At 43.2% G+C, this 25,778-nt stretch overlaps 1 protein-coding gene across 5 annotated transcripts in view; it reads right to left on the reverse strand.

Moving 5' to 3' along the window:
- Window positions 1-25,365, reverse strand: part of DGUOK (deoxyguanosine kinase) — a 48,980-nt gene extending 23,615 nt beyond the window's left edge. For 2 of the 5 annotated variants that reach the window (XM_040458502.1, XM_040458503.1), the window contains exons 1-4: window positions 25,126-25,352; window positions 12,774-12,886; window positions 4,769-4,956; window positions 935-1,082 (exon numbers count right to left, since the gene is read on the reverse strand). In XM_040458502.1, coding sequence (XP_040314436.1) covers window positions 935-1,082; window positions 4,769-4,956; window positions 12,774-12,886; window positions 25,126-25,267 — 591 coding nt within the window. In that variant the 5' untranslated portion in view covers window positions 25,268-25,352. Of the gene's footprint in view, window positions 1-934; window positions 1,083-4,768; window positions 4,957-12,773; window positions 12,887-25,125 lie in introns of all 5 variants that reach the window. The other 3 variants (XM_040458504.1, XM_040458506.1, XM_040458505.1) reach the window with 3 other exon arrangements.
- Window positions 25,366-25,778: the final 413 nt, after the last annotated feature.

Genomic DNA, 25,778 nt, shown 5'->3' on the forward strand with positions numbered 1-25,778 from the left:
CCCACTCCAGAAGAGCCCTTGGAGACCACTAGTCTCGGCCACTGGATTTAAAAGACAAGGACCCCTCCAGGGGAAAGGTGTCCAGGGTCACTGCCAGTCAAAGACTCTCCTTCCTGGTGCTCCTTCTATGATATCACCCTATTGCATACTAGGCTGGCTCCAGGGTCCAAGTCAGAGAGTCATAAAATGTAACTTCTGTAGTCCATCCTCAAGGTTCAAAAGACAGCTATAGGGGCGCCTGGGTGGCTCAGTCGGTTGGGCGACCGACTTCGGCTCAGGTCATGATCTCGCAGTTTGTGAGTTCGAGCCCCGCGTCGGGCTCTGTGCTGACAGCTCAGAGCCTGAAGCCTGCTTCAGATTCTGTGTCTCCCTGCCCTTCTCTAACCCTCCCCTGCTCACACTCTATGTCTATCTCTCAATAATAAATAAACATTTAAAAAAATTTAAAAACAAAACAACAACAACAACAACAACAACAACAAAAAGGCAGCTATAAATTACAGTAGTATCAGGGTGAGGTGAGGAAACTCTCCACTGCATCCCAGCATCCTATTCAGGAAACCATCAAGACCACCCCAGACTCTGATGGATGACCCAGTTGGAGAGAAGGGAAAGTTGAGGCAACGGAGTACAGGTAACCTGGTCAGAGGAGCCAATCTGCAAACCCTGGGTGATAAAGACAATTCCCAATTTTCTCTGTGTTGTTACTACATTGAGAGAGTCCCTTTCAGTCATTTGCTTTAGCCCTCTACTGCAGAAGCCTGTGGGAAATGGGGTACTCGATGCCAGAATGGGAGGGTGTTTACCCTCTACCCACCATGCTCCAGATAATACCCACAATCTAATTTCTCCAACCAGAAAATCAGGGGTTGGAGAATGTCACCTCTCAGGTTTCATATGGCTGGGAAGCTTAAGGCTTGAAGTTCTGCATTACCTGGGGAGTAGCCTGGAGGTAGATGAAGCCATGTAATTTGACCCGGCTGGCAAACTCCTGCAGGAGAAAAGAATGCCAGTCCTGATAGATATGCCATTCGATGTCACTGAGGGAACCATTTTCAAAAAGATTCTTTGCAAAGATATACCTGGTTGGAAATGTAAGTAGGATTGGGGCAGGGGAGAAGAATGGGAAAGAGAATAAAAGGCAAAAGGGAGAGAAGGAGAAAAATCAATAACCAACTTGTTCCACATCTGTTCAAACCACTTAACCTTTCTAGCTCCTCATCAATCTTTAAGAAATCTGAATTCTTAACCTAGATCTCCTTCCTTGTCCAACGGCAAGATGGGAAAGAGCATCTAGACTCTAGAAGCCAAAATCACAGCTCTCCAACAGGACTGATCCACTGGGAGAAAAGGGGCACCGGAAAAGAATATCATTGGTTGCTAGCAATTTTCCCTGCTGGAAGCCAGTCAGAACATACAGCGTATGGTGCATGAAAACTGAAACTTTTGAGATTTCTCTATTATTATTGTAGCAAGCCTTCAAACAAAAAACCAACCTAGGGCTTGTGAGGGCTTCTGAGTCTCCAAGGCTGCTGAGCCATCCTCTCATACAGCTAACAAGCGGAGAAGGAAACGTACTGAAGTGGGGTCACCCATGCAGCAGGAAATGCATTTCTCACTTACTACAGTATTACCAAGAGAGCAGACCTTCCCCCAAGCACACATGAGCTCTTCTTTACGTGTTTCCTCTGTTGCTGAGCTTCTAATCCAGGTACAAGAAAGCTAAATCTAAAAATCAAGCTAGCTTGAGCCTTGCTTACTTCCACAACAAAAGGAGCATCTGGTAAATAGGAGATCAGAGCTAACAAGAAACCCACTGCTTCAGAAGGGTCAATTCTGCTTTCAAACGTCAGGCATCTTGATACAAAACACAATTTACATCCTAAACAGTGAACACCAGTTTCTAAGGCAACGCTTAGCAACTGGCCACTTCTGGGAAAATGAAATTCAGAATCCTTGCGTACGAATGGCCCAGGGAAGTATACACCACAAGGCCGCAAGTGTTGCGATTAAAAGAATGGGCTGCAGTGTCACATTCCTGAGTGTGAGCCTGGCCCCCAAATTCATATGCTGGTTACCATGGGCAAGCCATCAAACTCCCTGAGCCCATTTCTTCCTCTATACAAAGAGGTAACAGTAGAACCCAACTCGGAATTGTTGTGTTGACTGTTTGTAGGACAAGGTGCTTGCTGGAGTGACTGGTGCATAGTATTCAAGACATCGTAGTTGTTACTATACCTACTTCTTTGCTAGGCTGTAAAGAAATTAATCTGGGAGCTCCAGAAGTCAACTCTCCCAGTCTGGAATGGTTTAGCTATGGTCTAGCCGAAGGCAACAACAAGATGACTTCTGTAACTCAATTTCTCAAAAATATTTTCAGCTTCGTCACAATTTAGAAACTAAAATCTTATAAAGAGAAAAAACGTATCTGTTATAAGCCTTACGAGGGATCCTCATCTTTCTTGAGGATGAGCACTTCTTTCTCCCAGCTGGTGTTGATGGGGAGAGAGGGAGAAGGTTGGGCTAAGGGAGGGAACTACTGCATGTAGGTGCCGCAAAGAACAAGCGTAAGGACCCAGGCATCAGGGCCCCTGTTCTAAAAACACATGCTTTTGTTTCTTTTAACTCAAACCAAAAAGATTTAGGTTTCTTCCTCCCAGTCGTCCCCTCTCCCAAACAATTTGTGTTCCTCCTTTGAGACACACATCACACACGTGTGCACGTGTGCAGTCTCAGAGTCCCGTTAGAGTAGGATTACCCTGAAGGAAGGGACTGGGTCTCCTTTGCTCACTGCTGAGTCCCAGGATCCAGCCTGGTGTCTGAACATACAGGGATTTAATAAATCTGTGCTTGAGCAAATGAATGAATGAATGTTTTCAAAATGTTTATTTGAGAGAGAGAAAGAGCATGCACGTGAGCAGGGGAAGGGCAGAGAGAGAGGGAGAGCGAGAAAAATCCCAAGCAGGCTCTGCGTTGCCAGCATAGAGCCCTTATGTGGTGGGACTTGAACCCATGAACTGTGAGATCAAGACCTGAGCCGAAACCAAGAGTGGGATGCCCAACCTACTGAGCCACCCAGGTGCCTCAAGTGAACGAGTTCTTTGGGGAAAGGGTCTGGGGGTGCCTGGGTGGCTCAGTCGGTTGAGTGTCCGTTTGACTCTTGATTTAAGCTCAGGTCATAATCCCAGGGTTGTGGGATCAAGCCCCGTGTCAGGCTTCACACTGATTGTGGAGCCTGCTTAAGATTCTCCCTCCCTTGGGGCACCTGGTGGCGCAGTCGGTTAAGCGTCCGACTTCAGCCAGGTCACGATCTCGCGGTCCGGGAGTTCGAGCCCCGCGTCGGGCTCTGGGCTGATGGCTCAGAGCCTGGAGCCTGTTTCCAATTCTGTGTCTCCCTCTCTCTCTGCCCCTCCCCCGTTCATGCTCTGTCTCTCTCTGTCCCAAAAATAAATAAACGTTGGAAAAAAAAAAAAAAAAAAAAAAAAGATTCTCCCTCCCTCTCCCTCTACTCCTATCCCCTGCTAGCACACGCTCTCTAAAACAGAAAATTAAAAAAGGGGAAAAGGCCTAAGTTACCATTAGGATTAAATGAATTATCTTTTCTATCTCAAAAATGCCCCCCTCTGAAGAAAACATCTAGAATGTATAGCTGTCTATAGCAAAATCAGTTCTCATCTCTTCCTTTACAAGTAAATGTTAAGATCTTATACCTTCTAAACCAAGTATTCTTTTTTCTGAGGGGGTCTCTCATATGCCTACTTCACTAAAGGGCTGGAAATAAAAAAAAAACCCATGGTGAGTATGTTTCCAAGCAACCGGGGTTGTTGTATGTAAGTCATCTTCCCAGTCCAAGAGGCATGGCTTAGGAAAGGGGAGAGAAAAATATGCAGTAGTATACCCAACAAATGAAAAGAACCAAAATCTACAGCCCAACTACCTATAATTCACATATTTAGCTTTTATAAAGGGTAGGCTCTCTCTCTCTTTTTAATTTTAATATTTTTGAGAGAGAGAAAGCACAAACGGGGGAGGGCAGAGAGGGAGACACAGAACCAAAGCAAGCTCCAGGCTCTGAGCCGTCAGTATAGAGCCCAACGTGGGGCTCGAACCCATGAACCGTGAGATCTTGACCTGAGTCAAAGTTGGACACTCAACTGATTGAACCACCCAGGTGCCCCTTAGTAGGCTCTCTCTTGGGTAGAGAAGGAATATGTAGCCCGTACCTTGCACTGTTTTGCATATCTTGCATGACATATCTTGCAGTGTTTCGAGATATTAAAAATTACATGACATTTACAAGTGTACCCGTAGTTTTTTCCTACATGAGGCTTTATGGAACACCAAGAAGTAGAATTGGTTTGTCTAATCTGGAAGTAAATGGGTAACTATTTCTTACATCTTCAGAAGTAAATGGGCAATGAAAATGTAGCATTTTTCAGGGCTCCTGGGTGGCTCAGTCACTTATGTGTCCGACTCTTGATTTCAGCTCAGGTCATGATCTCACCATTGTGAGACTGAGCCCCGCGTTGGGCTCCGCACTGGGCATGGAGCCTGCTTGGGATTCTCTTTCTCTCTCTCTACCCTCCCCCCCCAACTGCTTGTGTTCTCTCTCTCAAAATAAATAAATAAACTTAAAAATTTTAAAAAGAAAAAAGCAGCATTTTTCCAAGTATACTTTTCAAAACCACAGCGGAGCAGGGTCTGAGCAAGAGAAAACATGCGGTGCTGAGCACGGGGCCTGTGCCCAGTGGAGGGCTCGGGGTCTTACCTGTCACTGTACACGGACCTCTCAAAGATCTGTACCGCCTTCTTGGACTGTAATTGTTTCTCAGGAAAGGGCTCCAGCTGTACTTTTAGGCGGCTCATAAAAGAACATGTCTGGAATGTGTAGGACCATCGTGCTGGTTCCTGGTACATCATATCCAGCAAGTTTCCAAGATTTTGAGCAGTGTAGGCCTAAAGGGAAATTACAAAAGAGGAGAATTTCCTAGAAGGTACATTTACTTCATGGTGTTTGCTCCCCACACCCATGGTTTAATATCAGTGAGGGAAACAATTACAGAAGTTTCCTTCTAAAAAAATATAATCATATCCCCCAGTTTATTCAAAGCCACATAATCAAGGAAGAGATTTTCCTACCTGATTAGGAGAGAATTTGAGAGGGAGAGGACATGCCACCTTCAGCATACCAGAGAAGAGCAGAAGAAGAACCACATGCAGAATGAGCATATTCACTGACTCGTTTGTGGAGTCTGTCTGACGAAGAGTTCTCCAACAACTACTTGGAATCAAATCTTTCCATTGTAACACTATGTTGCCTCTCTTCTGAGCTTCCATCCCTGGCTATTTCTTTCTACAACTCCAACCCAGACAAGGAAGCAGCGGATTATTCAAAAATCCAACTAACCAACCAAAGAGAATTCTCTCTCTCTCTCTTTCCCTCTCAATGAAGGGATTAAAACAGCCAAGCAAAACCTTCCTCCTCCATTCTAGAGACTTTATGAAACATATTTAAAGACCCACCTACTCGGCACGTGCAGGTGGGAACATGGGTCAGATACTCGAGAGCCCTGATTCTTTCCTGGGCTCTGCCACTGACTCAGCACAAAGCCCTTTGGCTCTGCATTCATTCAACCGCCATTACCTGAGGGCCTGCATGGATGAGGCGCTACATGGGCTCGATGCTGTAAGGGGTTCGGAAAACAAAACTAAGATTTATTTTCAGTGTTCACTATGTTGTTATGTCATTTAATCTTCAAAACAGCTTCATGAAGACAGAACTATTGTTATGCTCATTTTCCTGAAAGGCAAGTCCACTCAGAAAGGTTAATTAAGTAACTTACTTGTCCAAGGTCTCAAGGTGAGTAAGTGCAGAACCGGGACTCAAACCTGGCTTCCTCTAACTTCATTCTAATGTTTCTCTATATAAAGATAAGCTTGGAGGTCAATGATACATGGAATTTCCACAGATGGAAATGGGGATTAAGAGAGCATTTCGGGGGGTGCCTGGGTGGCTTAGTCGGTTAAGCGTCTGACTTCAGCTCAGGTCATGATCTCGTGGTTTGTGTGTTCAAGCCCCGTATCAGGCTCTGTGCTGACAGCTCAGCGTCTGGAGCCTGCTTCGGATTCTGTGTTTCCCTCTCTCTGCCCCTCCCATGCTCATGCTCTGTCTCTCTCTGTCTCTCAATAATAAACATTAAAAAAAATTAAAAAGCATTTGGGTGGAGAGAAAGATACAGGAGGTGTAAAAGGTTAGACAACCATAAGTGGTCCAGTTTGGCTAAGGATCAACCCTAGATTACACAGAAGGCTCCCAGCTCTCTGAAAGGCTTCACTGGGAGCAATGCAGGTAAAGCAGAATGGATCACAACATGTTTTCCCTCCTTTCAATCCTCCAATCCGCAAACACACAACAGCCTCACAGACGGCTCCTGGTTACAAGCTGGAAGTAGAAGCAGGGGGATGAATTAGAATCCACTTGAGTCTCTGATGGTGTCACTAGACACTGTAGGGAGCCCTTGGGGTGTGGCACAGTTACCAGACTGCGCAGAAGACCACTGAGTGGAGCGAGCTGCTGTGAGTACAGATGTACTAGGCGGACCAGGTGGGAGCTATTCCACCGGCAGGCTTTGGGCTACCAAAGGGAGGCCATTCCAAAACAAAAAACTGTACAGGGTCTACACGATTTCTGAAAGAACCCACCTCAGCTACAGAACAAATGCAGACATCCTTCAAACATAGAAACAAAGAGAGGGAAATAACTGGATACGGAAATATTCAGCAATTCAAAAGGAGAAAGCCAATGTGTGTGCTCAGGACAAGCAGCCCCTTACGAGACAGAGCTGTTGCCAGAAAAATCTCAATGAGAGTTAAGGGACTGCCACATTGATAAGAACAGGCTGTCATTAAAAAAAAAAAAAAAAAAAAAAAAAAGGAACAATATGAAAAGAACATTCTTAGAGGAGAAAAACGAAATTGCCATAACAAAGCACTCAATGAAGATGGTAACTAGCACACTGTATGCTGCAGTAAACCTAATTAGTGAATCGGCTCAAGAAATTGTCCTTAAACTAAGAGAAAAAAAAAAAACCAACCAGAAAAGGATGACAGAAATGAAGACACGCGGGGTAGAAGGAAGAGATCCAGTGTGCACTGTTGTATCGTGGCAGGGCTTTTTTTGGCCTCTCCTTGTCTTTCCTCTGGAAAGATAGATCAGGATGTAATGTCACCTGTGTTCCACCTTACAGTAATTAATATGATTTTGTATCAAACAACTTTCCAAACAAGAGCTAAAATGATCCACAACTCCATAGTACCTGTAGCTGAGACAAAGCTATCTAGGGAGATGATTTTCCTTCTTATGAGACAAGAGTCCAACACAGGGAGGGGAAAAGCCACCCCCAACAAAGAGATGAACAGAGGAAGACCCCTACTCATAAGGTGTGCGTCTCTCATCAGATTTCATCATCACTGAGAATCGCTATCTAATAGAAATATGTAGGATCTCTAGGTATTTGAGGACAGTTTAAAACCATGGAACAACTAGGAGTTATAGTAAGAAGGAACTGATCAGATAGAAAAGCTAAAACTAAAAAATTAAAGAAAAGCTCTGGGACGTGAGACTTTCCACCAGAGAAATTCACTGAGTACCATAAGAGATTTCATATATATTTACATATATAGCTTTCATAAGCATAAACACACACACACACACACACACACACGAACCCATAGCTGGACCTATCCTGCCAAAATGTTGACAATTCATAAAACTAAAACAAAAACCTAACAAGGGGAATCACACAAATTACTTATTTAAAAAAAAAGGGGGGGATCAGGGACACCTGGGTGGTTCAGTCAGTTAAGCATCCAGCTCTGGCTCAGGTCATGATCTTGTGGTTGGTAAGTTCGAGCCCCGCATCAGGCTCTGTGCTCACAGCTCAGACAGAGCCTGGAGCCTGCTTTGGGTCTGTGTCTCCCCCTTTCTCTACCCCTCCCCTGTTCGCAGTCTATGTCTCTCTCTCTCTCTCAAAAATAAACATTAAAAAAATTTTTTAAAAAAGGATCAAAACCATATAAAATACTTCTCTACAACAGAAACTACCTTTTATATTCCAGAGCAAAAAAACAGACATTTTTTAGACAAGCAATCACTCAGAAATTATACCACCCACATACCCCTTCTGAAAAAAATTCTCTAAAATATATTCCAACCAACTGAAAAATTACAAAATGGGAAGATGTGGTAATGAGAAAACAGTGGTCAGTGATCAACCGGTAGAACAGAGTGAAATGTAACTAAGGAACTATTATTTAAATGGCTATAAAACTGAGTGCCAAATTTCTATTGTTAAAAGAGACATTTCACAATGGAAAAGCATTCAGGATCTACAAAATTTCAGATAATTTTAATATACTGAAGAAGATAATAAAAAAAAAAGTTTTGTTTTGGTTTGTTTTTCCCTTTCACAGAGACTCCACTAACATTAAAAGATAGGTTTAAACATGTACATTTTTATGTTTATATATTGGGGGGGGGGGGACAGAGAGAGAGGGAGACAGAGGATCCAAAGCAGGTTCTGCACTGACAGCAGAGAGCCAGATACAGGGCTCGAACTCATGAGCCATCAGATCTTGACTGGAGCTGAAGTCAGATGCTTAACCGACAAAGCCACCAGGCTCAGCAGCACATGTACATTTTTAATTTAAACGTTTCCACTGTTAGGATAAAAACGGTATGTTTCTCATGTGAATAAAGGGGAGAAAAATGAAAGAGAATATTAAATATAGCAAAAAGGAAAAAAAAAAAGATGAAAGCATAAAATAAGGTGACAGAAGAGAGAAAATACCCAGGAAGGCGAACCCTAACACTGGGTAAAAACTAAAAATCCTATTTGAAAGAAAAATACCTAAAACAACACAAACTCTGAATAGTAATTGAGAAAGAAACAGTTGTCCAGTAACTCTACCCCCCAAACAGCACTGGATCCATATTATTTAAAAAATGATTTCTATTGTACCTTCAAAGAATAGATAATTCCTATGCTAAAACAGTATAAAACTTCTCAATTCATTCATAACCCTGATGGTAAAACCTGTTAAAAAACAGCAATACCGGGGCACCTGGGTGGCTCAGTCGGTTAAGCGGCCGACTTCGGCTCGGGTCATGGTCTCGCGGTCCGTGAATTCGAGCCCCGCGTCGGGCTCTGTGCGGACAGCTTGGAGCCTGGAGCCTGTTTCAGATTCTGTGTCTCCCTCTCTCTGACCCTCCCCGTTCATGCTCTGTCTCTGTCTCAAAAATAAATAAACGTTAAAAAATTTAAAAAAAAAATAGCAATACCAATTAAATATATAAATATACATGCAAAATTTCAAACAACCTAGTAGCAAATTAATGGGACAGTATACCATGATCAAAAGGGTTCATTCTAGAATGTACAAACGGCACCACTATCAAATCTATTGACTACTACTAAGAGATTAAAAAAAGAAAAACCCCATGATTATCTCACTAGGTACTAAAAGGGCTTTTGATGAAAATTCAACATCTGATCCTGAGGAAAATGTTACTATCCTAGTAATTAGAAGGGCACTTGCCGCACATGATCTACTGAAACAATTAACAATCACAGAACTGAACACTGATGCGTCAGATGTAGTTTCATTAAAGACAAAACAAGATAAGGCTAACTAACTGTCAGTGCTGTTACAGTTAGTATTGTTCTGGAACTTCTACCCAATAAAAGAAAACAGAAGTATGGATATCGGAGAACTCTTAACTCTTACAAATGATCAGTTTTTAGAGAAAACTATTATTTTCTTAAACCTCAAGCAGATAAAGCAAAAAAAAAAAAAAAAAAAACAATAATGTTACAAAAATTAAGTCACATGAGACAAATACGGTTAACTGCTTTCCTTCAAAACAGTAATAACTTTGAAAAAGATGATGGGAAAACAGATCCCAGTCACAACAATAAGAAAATATATAACCACTCAGGAATAAACTAAACAAGAATACTATTATGAAAAGTAAATAACAACTTGGGGAAAATTAGCCTCCTATAACTTTTAAAGTCACACAGAGAGCAAAATAAAACCATAAAAGCAAGAGATAGAAACATAGGCACAGATTTTTATAATCTCAGATTGAGGCCTTTTTAAACTTTAACATCAAAGGCAGTAATTACAAGAAGATTTTATTACATAAAAACTTAAAAGCATTATATGGCAAAACACATCATATATAAAGATAGAAGAAAAATGACAAACTGGGGAAAGTATCAGCAATATAGGACAGAGTTGAGATACTTAACATACAGTGAGTTCTTATGAAGCCATTACAAAAACGTGAAGATCTCAATAGGAAAAAGAAAAAGCAAGAGGTCTGAATAGACAATTCACTAAAGAATAGTAACAAATGACTGATAACATAAAAAAGATGTTGAATTCATTGGTAATCAAAGAAATGTAAAACAAAGTAACACACCATTTTCTTGTCCCTCATATTAGAAAGGATGAAAAACAGTAACACCCAGTGTCGCCAAAAGTATGGGGAGAGTAGTACAACTTTTCTGTAGGAAAATTCTGTAAAGTATATATAACAAGTGTCAACAAGATGTGTAATTTCTGGACATCAAAATTCCAATTGTAGATTATCCTAAGAAAACACAAAGTGCACAAAATTTAGCTATTAAAAAGAAAAAAAGATGTAGCTACAAGGATATTCATCATTGTAACACTGCTTATAACAGGAAGAAATTAATACATGTAATATTATGTATTAAGTATTTTAATTATGATATTATGCAGTAAACTGCGATCGTTAAAATGACTATGAAAGGAAGACCTTGTATATCAAAACCATGCAGGTAACAATTACAATTTTTGCTTAAAAAAAAGGAAATGTATATATGTTTTAATACATTAACATAGGTGTATTAACATATTAACATAGGTGTATATAAATATATACATTTTTCTCCTCTTTAGAAAGAAATCTAAAAGAACAAAAATGTTAACTATTTCCCTCTGGATAATGGGACTACGTGAGTATTAATTTTCTACTGCTGCACAACAAACGGTGCCAAAGTGTGGTGGCTTAAACAAAAAGAATGTTCATTATCTCAGTTTCTACAGGCAAGGAATTGGGGCACAGCTTAGCTGCCTGGTTCTGCCTTGGAGTTTCTCGAAAAGTTTCCGTCAGGATGTTGGTGGAGGCCAGTCATCTGAAGACTTCACTGGGGCTGAAGGATCAATCCACTTCTAAGAAGACTCACTCACACTCTGTTGGCAGGAGAACTCAATCATCCCTTGCTTCATGGGCCTCTTCACAGACAAGGCTGCTTCGTGACATGGCAGCCGGCATCCCCAGAGCCAAAAGTGATCAAGACAGAACAAAGTGGAAAATACAATGTCTTTTATGGTCTACCTTAGAAAGTCCCACTGTATTCCTGCTATATTCTATTCATCAGAAGCAAGTCCCTAAGTCCAGCCCACACTCAAGGAGAAAATTTGGGTCTACCTCTCAAAGGAAAGCTCATCCACCAATTTGTGGACGTATTTTTTAAATCCCTGTAACAGGTGACCTGCAGCATACTCAGAAAAAGATAGGTAATTTATTTTCTAAATGGAAAGCTAATTTCATAAATACTCTCCCCTCCCCCCACACACAGGAAGAGGCAATTTAAAAAACATATATCCACAATAAGCATGAAGTGCCTGCCTAAAGAGGTAATACAATTCTGAGTTCGAATAACAGAAAAATGGCACCTGAAACAAGTTCTATGATATATTTTACCATTTAGAGTACTACTTTTAGTAAATTCTAACCGGAAAACTAACAAAGTGGAGCTTATCGCCTAGACAAAGTTACTTCGGAATGAGGAAGAGTCTGGAGGAAAATGGTGTTTGGCTTGAAAGACTCACGGAAGAGAAAGAGCAAACAAATCATTACCTTCAACTATATGAAGCGTTGTCATGTGGGAAAGTCAAAACACTTAAGAGGCAGAACTTGAATCAATGAGTCACAGTCACAGGGATGCAAAGTGGCTCATACAAGAACTTTCTAACAATTAGAGTTGTTAAAACCCAGAACAAGCTGCTCGGCGAATGTTCCCGGTGGCTGTGGGAGGAGTGTGTGGAGACTGAGGCAAGGTGGTGCCATTCCCTCGGCTACCTCTGAGGTTCACGTCTAACTTGGTCCTTCCCTACTCACACTGATGTGGCTGGTGTTGAAACCAAACCTACGGCCTCTCCCAAAGCAGCAGACGTGACACTGGGCCCTAGGCCACGAGGCATAAGTGAAATGCACCGCACTTGGCATAGTAAGTGGCAGAGTGTGCCTTATAAACGTCAGCTATTACTTCTGCATCGACTCAGAGTGTGACAAGATGCTCGCTAAGTCCCTTCCAATTTCTCAGACTTCATAAATAAGTTAAGATCACTATAATTAACTATTAATAATCCTGATGGCCAGCTTCAGTAACACACTTAAGGGTAGGAATGACAAAGCCAGGATGGCTGGACATGCTTTGGGAAACCACAAAGAACAGAGGCAGTCACTTATGTAGACATGTAAAAACCACAAAAATCAAAACTAAACATATTCAAACAAGTCATATCCTCTCTGGCACATGCGGTCTGCTTTCTGGAATGAAAGTATTTTAAAACAGAGACTCAAACTGGGCTCTTTCACCAACTCAGAGCAAATTAGATTATTACAATGAGTTTATTCACCCATGCCTGCCAACTACCCACCACAGCTCAAAACTTACTTTTTGGGTGCCAGCGGCCTGGACATTCTGCCATGTTGCTACAGGTTCTGTAGCTATGTGCCACTCTGGGTAAGTTTCCGTGAGTAACTTCACAAAGGTGGACTTTCCCACAGCTGCAACGCAAACAGCACGTATTGGGACACTTCCCAAATGAGGGCTGAAGGAGAAGCTGCTACTAAACTCTGCCACAAAGACCCAACTTAAGGCAACAAGCACCAGGTTTCCCAATTTCAAAACTCAGTGCCATACGACTGTCCGACGGCCGATGGATAGGTCAGGCCCTGCTAACCAGAGTCGCCATAAGGAATAGAGGCATTAGGGAAGATAAATACCCTTCAGATATGACTTGCAGTTTTAATGCTTCAACCTCCCAGAGGCAAACTATTTAATAACCTTGAAAAATGTAAGACTACCAGAAGTAGATGAAATCAGCTACTTAAGTTGTAATGCGTGAATCATATTCTGTGACTGTAAAAACTGCAAGTTTTTCAAGAAAGAAAATTAAGATTATGACCCTCATTCGCTCAACAAACCTAATCAGTATTTACCGGAGTGCTTACTATGGGCTCAGGACTATCTGGCACTGGGGTACAGTGATGAACAAAACATAGGATGGATTCTGCCCTCACAGAGCTTGCACGGGAGACACTAAACAAACACGGAAGTAACCAATAACAAATGGTGTGGAGTGGTAGGAAAGAAAAATGCAGGACGGCTCTAATACAGCACAGGAGACCAGGGAAGGTTCCTCTGAAGAAAATGTTCTCTGAGGGAAGAGCTGAAAGGTGAGGAGTTAGTCAGGCCGAGGATGGGGGAAGGGTATTTCAGGCAAAGGGAGCCGCATACGCAAGGGCTGGGGGGTATGGGGGGATCTGGTGTACGACAAGACAGAAGAGAAGCCTGTGGCCTAGAAGAGACATGGTCAAGCAAAGGCTCAAGATGTTTGGAGGAGCAGGTAGGCAGGCTGGACCAGATCAGGCAAGACCTCGTAGCATGGTAAGAAGTTCAAATCTATTCTAAGAGCAATGGGAAATCTGTGGCAACGTATTTTAAGCAGGGAAATGAAAAGATTCCATCTCATTTTTTATTTTTCTTTTTTTTTTCAGAGAGAGAGGGAGAGGGAGAATGAGCGGGGGAGGGGCAGAGAGAGAGAGAGAGAGAGACAGAATCTGAAGCAGGCTCCAGACTCTCAGTTGACAGCACAGAGCCCAACGTGGAGCTCAAACTCACAGACCGTGAGATCGTGACTTGGGCCGACGTTGGACGCGCAACCGACTGAGCCACCCGGATGCCCCAGATTCCATCTCGTTTTTAAAAGATCATTCTGCCAGCTGTGTAAGAACAGACCGCTAACGGGGCGGCGTCTGGGTGTCTCAGTCGGTGAAGCGTCCGACTTTGACTCAGGTCACGATCTCGCAGTCCATGAGTTCGAGCCCCGCGTCGGGCTCTGGGCTGATGGCTCGGAGCCTGGAGCCTGCTTCCGATTCTGTGTCTCCCTCTCTCTCTGCCCCTCCCCTGTTCATGCTTTGTCTCTCTCTGTCTCAAAAATAAATAAACATTTAAAAAAATTAAAAAAAAAAAAAAGAACAGACCGCTAACAGAAGTAGCCACACCAATTAGAATATAATAGTAGCCTGAACCAAGGGATGGCAGAGGACGTGGAAAGTTGTGGTTGCTTTTGAGAAATATTCTGGAGGTGAAACCAACCTAGTACAACAAATTATCTTTTTCCATTTACACCAATGTCTGGCCTATACCTTCCTGAGCTCCAGACTCGCTAAGGGCCCTCCACACACCTCCGCTTGGATGTCCCACAAATACCTCAAAATCAGTCTGCTCCCTACATGAAGTCATCATCATCCCCACCAAAATGACTTTCTTCCCATATCCTGGACCCGGGTATGGCAGCAGCATCTACTCACTGTCAGGGCTTGTCCCTCCTCTGCCAAACCTCAAGTAGCCACCAAGTCCTTTTGCACTTGCCTTCTAAAATTTCCCCATCCCTCCTTTTCTCTCCATTCCCACCTCCAAGCTCAAGATCAGGCTCTCATCTCTTGCCTCTCTGACTCTGGCATTGCCCTCTTCAATCTATCATCCATACTGCAGCCACACTGAACACAAACTAACACTGCTTAAAACCCTCTACCAGCTCCCTATTGCTTTTGTGACAAAATCCAACCCTTTAGCATGGTCTACGAGACATAACACCTGCATATACCTCTCTGGCCTCAGCTTCCTTCAGGCACCCTGAGCTCCTGCTGACCAAACTCCAATCATGCCATGTTCTTCCCTGCAAATGTGATTTTGCAAATGTGCTCCCATTTCCTGGAGCATCTTCTCCCCTCACCTGGTCAACCCGCTACTCAATTTTCAAGATTCTGCTCAGATGTACTTCCTGCACGAAGCTTTTCCAGACCCTGACTCCTCTGAGCTAGATCAGCTAATCATCCTTTACCCTTGGTCTGGCCTTCTGGGTAAGAATCTGTCACTGCAATCGTAATTCTGTTTCTGCAGGTAGAAGATGGGGCTCCTCTAGGGCACACAGAGTGGAACTGGAACCACAAACCAGCATAATGCTCTGACTGAGTGAAACATTTAATGGAACCAAGAGAAGGAAGGGAGGTGCCCTTCAAGTCAATTCTATCAGCCACCCAGGGTTACTGATCAGGCGTGAAGGGATTGTCTCAGAAGAGCCCACACATCCAATATGTGCCATCGATTACACACCACTCCAACTCCTGTCTGAACAACACAGGGTAAGAACAAACATCATGAACCTGTGCGTTCTGTACAGTCACGCTCATCTCTCAGTTCCACCTCCACCCAGCCCATGCGTGCCTTTGCACATCCGCCCAGCCTCTGCTCTTCCCACACTTCAGTGAATAAATGCCTTCCCCTGCTCTTCCAGGCCTGTGTCTAAATCCTTTCCCCTACCAAGGCCAAGGCCCCACCTCTTCCATGGGTTCAGAATGTCTCTAGTTCACATGGAATTTCTACCGTATGGGGCAATTGAATCAAATAAGAAATATTTATTAACTGCTTAAAGTATGTTTAGGGGCGCCTGGGTGGCTCAGTCGGTTGAGCGTCCGACTTTGGCTCAGGTCATGATCTCACAGCTCAGGAGTTTGGGCTCCGCGTCAGGCTCTGTGCTGACAGTTCAGAGCCCGGAGCCTGCTTCAGACTCTGTGTCTCCCTCTCTCTCTGCCCCTCCCATGCTCATGCTCTCTCTCTCTGTCAAAAGTAAATAAACATTAAAAAAAATTAAAAAAAAATAAAGTATGTTTAGCATTCAATTGTTTTGATTGCTTCACGGGTCTTACTTTTGGTTTCCTAACAGGACCTGACTCTCTGGGGTTGGGACCCAGGAATCCACATTTATAAGTATGCCCCAAAGTGATCCTGATGCATACTTATATTTGAGGTTGCTGTCCATTACAATCTGTTCAAAATCAACAGAGGTAGTTTTTTTTTGTTTTGTTTTGTTTTTTAATATAGGTTCTAAAACCACATACCAGACTACTGAATAAAAGCCTACAGGCTTATCATGAAGTACCTAGGAGACTGACAGGAATTACAAATTGGTTGAGTTTATATATTATCAGATGTCTGCCTGCCCTAAAAAGTCTCTAGCTTAAAATATTTGGCATAGATGGTCAATATTTAGATTGCAGGTTGTTGATTAAATCTAGAACATGGTTCCTGCCTATCAGTGAAAAGCCATTTTAATTAACAGGAAAAGATTAAGGTAATTGAGATGGCTGGGATTAAGTGACTGTTAGAATTAAATGCTTTAAACGTTAAAAACAATCTAAAAAACTATTGCAGATGGACAGGAAGGGCCCTCGGGGTTAGAAAATGTCAACTTCACCTCTGAGATCAGACACTATTAGTTCATCTAAGGGCAGTCAGGACTCTGAGAAATCGACTCAGGCCATTTAAGCACACAAAACCCAGAATGGCAACAAATTTGATGTAATGGGAAATCTACAGTTCCAATTACTGGAATAATTACACCAGGGCAACAGCTCTACCCTGCACCCCAGTGCCCATTCGAAAGCTTCTGGAAAGTCAGTTGAGTAGTCAGAAGCTGGCTTCAGCAAAGAATGACAGTAAATGGTGGTGGCAGGTCCTAAGAGCTGTGCCATCCATGTTGCTCTAGGGCTCAGAGAGCCGGGGTCATTTGCCATAGGGCAGTAGTTCTTAAAACCGTGTTCTAATGGAACTCAGCTGTGCCAGGCATAGGCCACAAATATGGAATAATTTTAAAAGATAATTCAGTTATATATTTATTTTAAAAGCACACACAACATAACTTTTTTTTAGTGATATAATACCTAATCATAACAGGTTTTTCTTCTTCCTGCTGGGGTTTTGGTTGTTGTGTTAGCTTTTTTTTTTTTAAGACAAATGTTTTTGGCACAAAAACAGACACATAGACCAATGGAATAGAATAGAAACCCCAGAACTAGACCCACAAACGTATGGCCAACTCATCTTTGACAAAGCAGGAAAGAACATCTAATGGAAAAAAGACAGTCTCTTTAACAAATGGTGCTGGGAGAACTGGACAGCAACATGCAGAAGGTTGAAACTAGACCACTTTCTCACACCATTCACAAAAATAAACTCAAAATGGATAAAGGACCTGAATGTGAGACAGGAAACCATCAAAACCTTAGAGGAGAAAGCAGGAAAAGACCTCTCTGACCTCAGCCGTAGCAATCTCTTACTCGACACATCCCCAAAGGCAAGGGAATTAAAAGCAAAAGTGAATTACTGGGACCTTATGAAGATAAAAAGCTTCTGCACAGCAAAGGAAACAACCAACAAAACTAAAAGGCAACCAACGGAATGGGAAAAGCTATTTGCAAATGACATATCGGACAAAGGGCTAGTATCCAAAATCTATAAAGAGCTCACCAAACTCCACACCCGAAAAGCAAATAACCCAGTGAAGAAATGGGCAGAAAACATGAATAGACACTTCTCTAAAGAAGACATCCGGATGGCCAATAGGCACATGAAAAGATGTTCAGCGTCGCTCCTTATCAGGGAAATACAAATCAAAACCACACTCAGGTATCACCTCACGCCAGTCAGAGTGGCCAAAATGAACAAATCAGGAGACTATAGATGCTGGAGAGGATGTGGAGAAACGGGAACCCTCTTGCACTGTTGGTGGGAATGCAAATTGGTGCAGCCGCTCTGGAAAGCAGTGTGGAGGTTCCTCAGAAAATTAAAAATAGACCTACCCTATGACCCAGCAATAGCTCTGCTAGGAATTTATCCAAGGGACACAGGAGTACTGATGCATAGGGGCACTTGTACCCCAATGTTCATAGCAGCACTCTCAACAATAGCCAAATTATGGAAAGAGCCTAAATGTCCATCAACTGATGAATGGATAAAGAAATTGTGGTTTATATACACTATGGAATACTACGTGGCAATGAGAAAAAATGAAATATGGCCTTTTGTAGCAACGTGGATGGAACTGGAGAGTGTGATGCTAAGTGAAATAAGCCATACAGAGAAAGACAGATACCATATGGTTTCACTCTTATGTGGATCCTGAGAAACTTAACAGGAACCCATGGGGGAGGGGAAGGAAAAAAAAAAAAAAAAGAGGTTAGAGTGGGAGAGGGCCAAAGCATAAGAGACTGTTGAGAACTGAGAGCAAACTGAGGGTTGATGGGGGGTGGGAGGGAGGAGAGGGTGGGTGATGGGTATTGAGGAGGGCACCTTTTGGGATGAGCACTGGGTGTTGTATGGAAACCAATTTGACAATAAATTTCATATATAAATAAAAAATAAATAAATAAAAAAAAAAAAAAGACAAATGTTTTAATGTGTTCCAGGGGCTTCATAAGAGTGGTGACATCTGCTTCTTTCCTGCTACATTGGCCTTCTCCTAGCAAGCAGAACACTCATGTCCACCAAAAGCCATTCCTCTTTATGCAACACTGGGCAAACAAGAAAAAGTCCTCCCTTTGTCCGGTGTCTGTGCAGAGCACCAGCTTCTTATTATATCATTATCACGATAGTTGGATCCCAGGTTCACTGTTATCTTTCAATATACTCTTTAATATCATGAAATTTGGGAGGTATCAGATTGCAGAATCAAACCTTCCCTTCAGGCCTTGGCTATTACTGAACTTTACTATATGTGCCATGACTTGAAAAAGGGGGGAAGGTACTTTCTTTAGAGTATATTAGTTCAACATGTTGATTTTTATTAGCACCAAGACTGTCATTCCACAAGCTGCACCAAAGAGTTCTCTTGCTAATGTCCATCTTTTCCTTTTTCTCTTCCACAAATTTTTCTATAAACTATGATGCCTGCTATTGCTACATTCTGCTAAAACCTAGCAGTCAGAGTGTAATGTCCAAAATAATGTATTATTTTAAATTTAATACAGGTGTATTTCATGTGAGCCTCTTAAACATACCATCACCTCCAAGCATTTTCCTCTCCTGAACAAAATGAAAAACATGGCAAAAATCCAATTCTGAAACCTTTTACCAAAAAGCAAACAAAGGCAATATATATAAAACTGTCTATCTTAAACACAAAAGTCTTCCAAAGAAAATTGAAAGCCTTTACTTCAGGAACTGCATGCGATGCCACATTCATCTCTCACTCACTCGCTCACCAGATGTTTATGAGATGTTTATGGAATCGCTACTAACTAGTAGGTACTATAAAATGAATTAGGCTGAGATCCTGCCCTCAAAAAGTTCATAATCCACCCATGAAACAAAGTACCTAGGTTCAGAAAGGCTCTGAGCCTAAAAGCACACTGGGCAAACGTAACAAAAATCACTCAGCAGGCTTAAAAGAAACATAATACATTTTTGCCCTCATTCCTTTTAATGTTTTTCCTAGGGAAAACTATGTTTACCAAAAAAAAGTTGCTCCCAGCTCCCAGCAAACAATCCCAACAATCCAAACCGCTCTGTTCAGCATGAGACCCTCACTGGTCTGGAACACCTTCCTCCCCCACTTTGCCCACCACAGGATTCATCCTTTCACTCCCTCCTTCTCCGTGAAACCCTCCTGAACTCTCTCCAGCTCCACGTCACCTGGAGGCAGAGCTAATTACTGCCTTCTCTGATGTACCAAGGTATTACATTATAATTATTTGTTGACCCATCACTCTCTCCACTTGCTTTTTGAAGACACAGACTGGCCTTGTTCCCTTTGCATCCTGAGTACCTAGCCAGGTCCTAGGAATGGAGATGGATGGAACGAGGCGAATCACAGAAACAAAGGCTCCAATATACAACGTTTATCTTTTCCGCTAGGATTCTTTGCCCAGTTGTTTACACGCAATAAAAGCAAAAGATGAGCATTAGTGATGTTAGAATGCAGGAAACATGCTATTAGGGAAGCTCTCTCCGCTGCTTTATATACAAGCCTCTAGACTGTAAAAGTGATAAAGTTTCTTCTGCTTTGGTTGGGTCTTTGAAAAGCAAAGTGAGAATGGTCTGAGATCACTCACTGCCAGTATTTCATATGGTAGTCCTTTGTTCAACTGAGGTTTGTAATTACAAAATAACTAGCTTTGGGAGGCAATAATATACCGTAGCCATGAATACACTTAGAAGATAGGCTAAGAAAGCATAAGAGACTGTTGAGAACTGAGAACAAACTAAGGGTTGATGGGGGGTGGGAGGGAGGAGAGGTGAGAGATTTTCAGGCATTGTTCAGGCACCAAGTTTCTGACGTTCCATCACACATGGCAGATGGCTTCACAGCTCATACCAGACACATGAGCAGGGTGTCTGCACTTACAGGATCAGATCAACAAGACTTGGAGCAGCAGGACTACTAGAAAAGCCCCTCTAAACATATCTAACTTCAGTCAGGACAAGGGTTTCCCTTCCTCTATTCAGGTTTCCTGGATGGGTCCTCATTTACTTGGGGATGCCACCTGTGATTAGAGAACAAGCTCAGTCCTGACTAGGATTGTAAAGCAGTTTGACGTATTCCTTCCGTGGGCACCAGTGACGACCTTTCACGTGGATGTCAAAGCACAGGAGCCAAACATGTGGTCAACACTGAAAGAATACAATGGGTCAGGCAGCGGTTAAGTGCTGGTGATGCCAAGATGAGCAAAACACTAAGCAGCCAACCCAGGGAAGGTCTCGGCAGAAGTCAAGTGCTGCAGCATTTGTGGGTACAAAATGTTATGGGAGCACACAGAGGAGGCAGTGACTAATTCCGCCTGAGGACAGTCACCAGGCTGTGTGGCTGTGTGGGGTGATGGAAGAGTTGTGGGAGGTAAAACTAGAAACAGCCAGATTAGGGTCCCCCAGTCCACTGGTCATTAGTCACACTTTCCTTGGGCAAGTGCATCCACTTCCAAGGCTTCAACAGCTACCCCCACCATCAACAACTTCCATACCTGAAAGCTCAGTCCCATCCCTCTGGATTTCAGGCACATGTCCTAATCTACCCCAGAACATCTATCTCTGTATGCCTCAGAGGGACCTGATAACTAAACATATCACTCTTACCTCCCCAGACTTCCTCTTCCTTTATTCCCATCTTCAGTTTCCAGTCAGTGTCCAAACTAAAAGCCTCACTGTCATCTTCTATACTAGAAGTGGCCACCTAGTCCTGTCAATCTCACTTCTAAGAATCTCTCTCAAATGACTCCATTCTTCTCCGTCCTTCCATTCCCTCTGTCCAGGCCGGCATCTTCCCACACTCCCACTACTACAACAGCAGCCACAAAACCAGTCTAGCTACAAATTCTGTTCCTGCTCATTCACTCAGAGCAATGATACAAGACACTATGGGTACTGCAGCAAACAAGACATATAAAGAAAGTGCCTGTTTTATGGACCTTCCTATTTGTTCATTCTGGCCAATTTCTGTTTTAAAATTAATCTGGTTGTGACATATACTGGCCTCAAATCTTCAGCACCCTCCCCCGCATGGTCCCTCTACTAGCATGGTCCACAAGGTTGTTCAACATCTGGCAAGTCTACCCTTCCACCCTCTTGTTCTGCCACACAGGTACATCCCTGTTATTAAAACTGCATGTTTCTTCAGGCTTTGCCTTGGCAAGTGTTACCTCCTGTACCTGGAACATTCCTTTCTCATCTCCCCCTTGGGAATTCCTACCCCAGAGATTCTGAGTTTCCATGCCCAAGCAAGCATGGCACTCATCACATGGTACAGGAATGATGTTTAGAAGTCTGCTCCTCCCACCTGGCTATGAGCTTCTTAAAGGACAGGAATTGTATCACATGTGAGTCTACCCTCATAGCACATATTCGGTAAGTCTCGGTTCAAGAGAAACCAAGGCAGAAGCATATCCATCTACAAAGGTTAAGACACAAAGGTCAGGAAAATTGGTCAGGAAAATCAAACTTCACCTAATGGCCTGTCCAAGTACTTCTTTTGTGAAGTACTTTGGTACCTCTGTGGGCTCTGAGAACAGAGCTTCCCTAAGAGGCATGTTTCCCAAAGGCAGAACATCTTGAACACCATCAGGACCCTCCCTTCTCAATCTTTTTGATGTTTCTGATTTGGCTGCAGAAACACACACAGATGTGGTGACTGATCTCACTTTAAACCCATGACCACTAAGTCCAAGTGGGTCCTTAATGCTGCCTAGCAACTCTCTACATTTCTCTTGCTCGCTCACTAGACTAATTCATGTCTTTCCTCTCTCCTCACACCCACTCTGCTTAGCTGACCCTTCTTCCCGGTTCACTGAGGAAACAACCAAAAGACCTTCCCCAAGTTCCCACCACACCTACTTGAGTCAGTACTCACTTATGTTGCCACGCACACCGTTCCTAGGGATAAACTCTGCTCCTAGCTTAGGCCAACCTCTCTCCACTTCGGCAAGAGATTCCACTCCTTGCTTACTAAAATCACTCCGGTAATTATATCCTGTCTCCTGCTTCACGAATTTTTTTGCCCTCTCTACTAGACCATTTCCACCAGCTTAAAAATATGATCCAATACCTCTTACAAAAAGAAAAAACTGGAAACAACCCCCTCAAACCTTCTTCCCATTTCAGCTACCACCCCATGTCTCCCCTTTCTAGGAAAACTTGTAGTTGTCTGAATCCATTGTCACCTCCCATTCTCCTTGAACCTATGCCAATCAGACTTTCACCCCCACTGCCCCTAAAAACCGTTCTTCTCAAGTTCACCAAAAAGCTCCATTACCTAAACAGCATTACACAGTTGAACATTCCCACTCCCCAACCACCTTCTTCACTTTGCTTCCAAGATATCATTCTCTTCTGGTTTTTCTCCTACCTCAGTGGTCATTCCTTCTCAGTTTCTTTTGCCTGATTCCTTCTTCCATCTAACTGCCCCATGGCTTAGTCCTCTCCATCAACACAACAAGGTCTCCTGGCTTCAAATACCATCTACATTTATACCTCCAGTCCAGGGAGACTCTGAACTCCAGACGTATATATCAAACTGCCTCTTCAACACCTCCACTCAGATATCTACCAAGCATACAAAAACCTAACACGACTAAAGGTAAAATCTTGAAACCATCCTCTGTGCTCAGTCTGTTCTTCTCATTCTTCTCCCATTTATGAAAATTTGGAACTCCCGTTTTTCGAGTTGCTCAGGCCAAAATGATTGGAGTGATCACGGACCTCTCTTTACCTCATACTCCATCCACATCTGCTACTAAATCCAGTTTGCCCTGCCTTAAAATGTAACTGGAATCCAACTGCTTCTTACCACCTCCACGGTCACCACCCTGCTCGAACTCACTGCAACTCACCATTGCAATAACCACCTGACCCCTACTTTCAACATATCAGCTAAAGTCACCTTCTTATAATTTAAGTCAAATCATGTCACATGACAGAGCAAATCTTTTCCAGTGGCAAGCAGAAGTCCAACACGGACTACAAGGCCTATGCAATCCAGCCACCCCTTACCTTTGGACCTCATCTCCTCCCATTCTCCCCCTTGCTTACTCCACTCCAGCCACAACAGCTTTCTTCTTGTTCCCTGAACACGCTATCCACCTTAGGGCCTTTGCACTTGGTCTTCCCTCTGCCTGGAAGAGTCTCCCAGTTATCCACATGGTTTCATCGCTTTCTTCTGGTTGTTGCTTCAATGTCACCTTCTCAGTGAGGCGTGTCTTGACGAACCTATTTAAAACTGCAACCTCCCTCAATCTCTCACCCCTGAATTTTCTCCCATCACATTCATTACTATCTAATATATTGTTTACTTAATTCATACTGTTTATTATTTACCTCTACTAGAGTTCCGTGAGAGCAGAGATTTTTATTTGTTCTGTTCAGTGCTATATCCTCAGGGTTATGAACAGGGTTAGCATATGGAAGTTGCTCAAAGGGTTATTTGTCAAATGAATAAAATGAGAAATTCTCAGTTGGCTTCTAGGCTGTCTTCAATTTTCAACACTTATTCAGCACCTCAGCAGGTAAAAGCATCAAGTCAGAACTTACTAACGTTAAACTGAAGCAGGGGCGCCTGAGTGGCTCAGTCAGTTAAGCGCCCGACTTCGGCTCAGGCCATGATCTCACAGTTTGTGCATTCGAGCCCCGCGTCAGGCTCTGTGCTGACAGCTCAGAGCCTGGAGCCTGCGTCGGATTCTATGTCTCCCTCTCTCTCTGTCCCTCCCCTGCTCATGCTCTCTCTCAATAATAAATAAACATTAAAAAAAAAAAAAAAAACCCGAAGTGTTATGCTTTCATTTGGTTTTTTTGGTTCCTTTTTATCTAACATACCGGGTCTCTACTCTTGTAACAGTTACTTTTAAAACATGTCTTAAGTTTAAAAAGTGAGTTTCTTCTAAGAAAAATGTTAAATTATATGGGACTAGAAGAGAGACATGGCAAAATTACTGTAAGTGGTATCTGAATGACTGAACTTTAAGAACTCTCAGGGTAGGGCTACCAGATAAAATACAGGACGCCAGTAAATTTTAATTGTAGATAGATAATAATTTTTTCTAATGCATGTCCCAAATATTGCATAGGACACACACACACACTAAAATCTGAAATCCTATTTTAAATGGCACTTCACCCCCCGCCCCCCAAATCCGACATCCCTATTTTAGGAGAACAAAAGAAATTACACCCTGCTCCTTGTCGCATTCATTGCGATCAGAACAAGCTGGCGGAACTCCTGGCTATCTACGGACTTCGTGACTGTGGGAGAGTACTAAGGCCTGACATCCTAAAAATCAAAGAGGCCTCTTTGGGAAGAGAAAGGCCCCGTCACATCAGATCGCGGGGGCAGGGTGGTCTTGGCCCAGCTCCCTTTCCCAGCCTTTCGGCCACCAGCTCGGGGGAGGCAAAGGCTTGGCAGCCACTTTCCGGCCCTTACCAATATTTCCTTCGATGGAGAGCTTTCGAGGCCCGCGCTTCGCGTGCATGCCCCTGGAGGGGGACACGCCACCGATTCGGCTCTGAGCCATGGAACTGGAAGGTGTTCGCAACAGCCTTCGAAGGAGCTGACCCGCGGTCATCCCACCCACGACTCGCGCAATTATCACTTCCGCGGATAGCACTTCCGCCCCCGGCCCCGCTGTGCAAGCGCTCCGGCGCGCCTATGACGTCAGGAGATCGCCGGGCAAGAAGTGGGTGGAGTTCAGCTGGCCGCGCGGGGAGGGGCCGAAGGGAGCCCTGTGTTCTCGCGAAATTTGTAGCAAAGCAACGCTAGGTGGAAAAGACTTCTAGTGCGGGGGTGCGGGAGCGTTAGTAACTGCAGTTGGCCGGGAGGCTCGCCGTCTCGCTGTTTGTCGGAAGAGCAACATTGTGAAAGAGACATACGCTCAACAAGCTCCTCACCTTTGTATTTTTGTGTAACTTTCAAATAAGTCATAACTAAAGACAAAGTAATTGTAATTTTAAACGAGGCTTTTCCAGGTGTTTGCTTTTTATTCTAACTTGGGTAGAAATTGGACTATTTTAAGCAGGAAAATGACGCAATCTGATGATGTACACAAGTTAACTTTTTCCCATTCACGGTGACGCGCA

Source organism: Herpailurus yagouaroundi, unplaced genomic scaffold, assembly GCF_014898765.1.
Source record: "Herpailurus yagouaroundi ecotype Mexico unplaced genomic scaffold, PumYag 221, whole genome shotgun sequence".
Taxonomy (NCBI): Eukaryota; Metazoa; Chordata; class Mammalia; order Carnivora; family Felidae; genus Herpailurus; species Herpailurus yagouaroundi.